We start from the raw sequence: 3,434 nt of genomic DNA on the forward strand, positions 1-3,434 counted from the left end.
AGTTTTCATAGTAGTCCTTGCCAGACAGGTTCCCCTGACGGAACTGACCTGACAATCTTTTGAATTCATTGAATCCATCAACGTCATAGTTCAAATGTGTTTGAATTTTATAAATTAGATCCATATTTCTTTGTTTAAAGTTACTAGGCTCGACAAACACAGAGGCAACTGAGAATCTTGGGGGTGGGTTAAAAGTTGATCCCTTATCAAATCCTGGAGGTGGGATTGTTGTTGGCAGTGACAATCCTGGTGGATATCTTTTAGGAGTCTGTAGTGGAAATCCAGGTGGCATTCTAGTTGTTGAATCAGAATCAATGTCTGATGCTTTAGAATCATCTTCCGATTTTGAAATTTTCTCTGTTTTTGTACAGATTACAGATGGATTGTCCATATAAGGGGGCTTGGATTGCTCTGCCATCGCTGAAGTTGATAAGTCTTTGGTGTGCAAACCATTAGAGGAGTTAAATTTCTTTTCTTTCTCAGGATTTGAGTTGGTAGTTTGTTTGTTCTTTTCTTTAGAGGGCTTTGGTATCACTGCCTTCGCTGAAGTAGATTGGTCCTTGGTGTGCAAACCATTAGAGGAGTTAAATTTCTTTTCTTGCTCAGGATTTGAGTTGGTAGTTTGTTTGTTCCTTTCTTTAGAGGGCTTTGATCTCGCTGCCTTCGCTGAAGTTGATTGGTCCGTGATGTGAACACCATTAGAGTTAAATTTCTTTTCTTTCTCGGGATTTGAGTTGGTAGTTTGTTTGTTCCTTTCCTTAACAGGTTTCTCTTTGATTTTCTCTTTCTGTTGACTTGTAGCTTGTGAATGCATCATGATTGGATTTTTTGAAGATGTTTTGGTGCTTTTAACTTCAGCAGAAGCTTGTTTATGTATTGTCCAGGATTGATTTGATTCTGGTGCTCCTTTTAGAATTTCAGCTATAGAACTAAGGGTTGGGAAGTCCTCATAGGATTGTGTAGGAGGTGGTGGTGGTTGAGGATGCAACTGCAATGCCTTTTTCTTTTTATCATGCAATATGGCATTAGCTGCTATTGCTTTACTAAAGTCAACATGGAGTTCAGACTTCTGAGATACTTTAGATGAAGCAGAACCATCAATTGGGGTGGGCACAAGCTTACGTAGATTTGCAGAAGATCCAAGTGCAGGAAACTCATTGGCATCTGGTACTACTTTTCCCCAACTACTTCCAGATGATGTTACAACCTTACCAAGAGAAGGGAAATCAGATTCACTTAAAGACTGATCAATTTTCTTTGTTTGCATGGGTGTCGATTCAATGCGTACGGAAGACATATTTTTCACTGATTTTTGTTCTACTTTGTCTTCACTTTTTGACTGCAAGTCATTAGATAATTTTGAAATATCTTTTTCATTTTTCCAGGTGCTCTCGGTAAACTGACAACTTGTGAGTTCAGTTCCAACACTCCAGTCAGAAGATGTATTCTTTTGATTATCAAAATTAGATTCTGGTTTATATTCCTTTTTTTGTTTACTTGGAACAGCAGCAAGAGCTGTGGCAGTTGCAACTGCCACAGCTGGTACTGTTACAACAGCAACTTTGGAAGCAGCACGTCGCTTTTCAAATTCATCTTCTTTGATAAAAGGTGTTTGCTTTTCTTCATCAGGTTTAACATTTACTTTTTGTAGATTTTCAGTTTTTTCACCCCTGGGTTTGTCACCCCTGGGTTTGTCACGCCTCTTTGGTGGTCTTTTCTCTTTTGCAGTATCACGTTGCTCAGTTTGCAAAGATGCCTCTAATGCTCTTGCAGTGTCATCATGTTCCCTAAAAAGAAATGTTTTAAAAATTCAGTTTAAATATGCCTTGCGTGTCTAAAGGTGACAAACTGTTACTTGTTTATTTCCTCTTAGTCAGTAGTAATTTTCCTTGCTATATTTTTCCTTGCTTGGGGAAGGTTATTTTTATACCTTGTTTAGCAAGCCTACTGACCACCAATGATAAATAATGATAAAAATACAATTTTATTTAAGTTAGTGCACAGGCTGCAATGAAAAAAGTATCTTTTTTATAAAAAGTTTCCTAAACAAGGTATAAACGTCTCATCTTATCTTTCTCAAGGGTAATTTATGCAGACATTCGGTAGGATACCAAATTGATACTGTTCATCTACTCAGATGTACTGATGTCTGTAACTGTTAAGCTTATACACGCTTTATGATTTGTACAGATCTCAGAATCAGACTACAATAAACATACCTATTAGATTGATTTCGAAATCCACGCCCTCTTCCACGGTACGATCCATGAGTTTCATTGTAATCTGCACCTGTAACCACACCTGTAAAATAAATCACATCATCTAAGTCATACACAGTTCAAAGGGTATAAGAACAATGCACAAACTCACAGTGTGCTAAATTGTGTTTGACTACAGTACTGTAAAAAAAAATAGAGGTACTTATAGATTCGTGTTCACATCATTTAAAACAATAGGGGCTGAAATGAACCATAGCTCGGTGGTACAGTAACTCTATACTCTACCAAAAGATGCAAATGGTCCTTTAAATTTCACACAAAATACATATGTATACATTTCCATTTGAAGTCGTTATCTGACATGACTTACTTTGATAATAGGAGTTCATTTCTAGACTCACTGGAAAGCAATGGATGCATTTTTTTGTCTTTCTCCTTATTTTGTATATATTTTGAGACACAGTGCAGCAGTGTGTGGCCTGCAGGAGATTGAAACATTCAACCTTACGGGCTATTGTTCACTCTTGATCCATTAAAAAAAAAAGATAACAATGATTACTAGCCAGCTTACCGTCCCTGTGAGTGCTCCTATGGCTTGCGTAGTTGAATTCCCAGTCCAACTGGCGTGCTTGTTTAGCCTCCTTCTTGGACATGTGCTTCGATGCCTTGTGAGCCTTAAGGTCAATCTTGGAGCGAAAGGCTGCAGTAAATTCCTCATCAATGCAAGCACCTTCCTCACATAGATAATGCATTTGCCTGAAGTGTTCTCGGAGATTTTCATAATTACTGGTGGATGGAAAGTGAAAATGATAATTAAAAATCTACATTTAACGTACTGTAGGGGTTAGTGTAAGATCATTTTTTTTTTTCAAATAATGTCTTTCTAGAGTGATGTATCCATGAACTAGTAAAAGGAGGTGGGGGTTACCCCCTTCCCCCAAACTAGCAGCAGCCAAAAAAATCACTAACCCATTGCGAAAATGGTAAAAAAACTTCTAAGTTTTAAAGGGGCTATGCCTCTGGATCCCACAACTCAAAAAAGAAAACCTAATAAGCTGCCTTCTTCCGATCATAGGTTCTGCCCCTTTTGGATTTCATGTCCTCAACTGCTACAAGCAGCAAAAAATTCTGGATTGGGCACTGCTCTACCAGGTGTATAAATTACAATCCACTGACCAGAGTTATACAGTTTTGATAACAGTATAACAAAAATGT

The 3,434-nt window shown here is 37.8% G+C and overlaps 1 protein-coding gene across 1 annotated transcript; it reads right to left on the reverse strand.

Moving 5' to 3' along the window:
* Window positions 1-3: 3 nt before the first annotated feature.
* On the reverse strand, window positions 4-3,005 carry LOC117121656 (E3 ubiquitin-protein ligase ZNF598-like; the record flags this gene model as incomplete). The annotated part of the gene is made up of 3 exons (XM_033266904.1): window positions 4-1,787; window positions 2,220-2,301; window positions 2,791-3,005. Coding segments are annotated over 3 exons (2,081 nt in total), but the record flags the coding sequence as incomplete, so codon positions are not given.
* Between the last annotated feature and the right edge of the window lie 429 nt (window positions 3,006-3,434).

Source organism: Anneissia japonica, unplaced genomic scaffold (genome assembly GCF_011630105.1).
Source record: "Anneissia japonica isolate Jap-2015-1 unplaced genomic scaffold, ASM1163010v1 scaffold287437_len3434_cov270_single, whole genome shotgun sequence".
NCBI lineage: Eukaryota > Metazoa > Echinodermata > Crinoidea > Comatulida > Comatulidae > Anneissia > Anneissia japonica.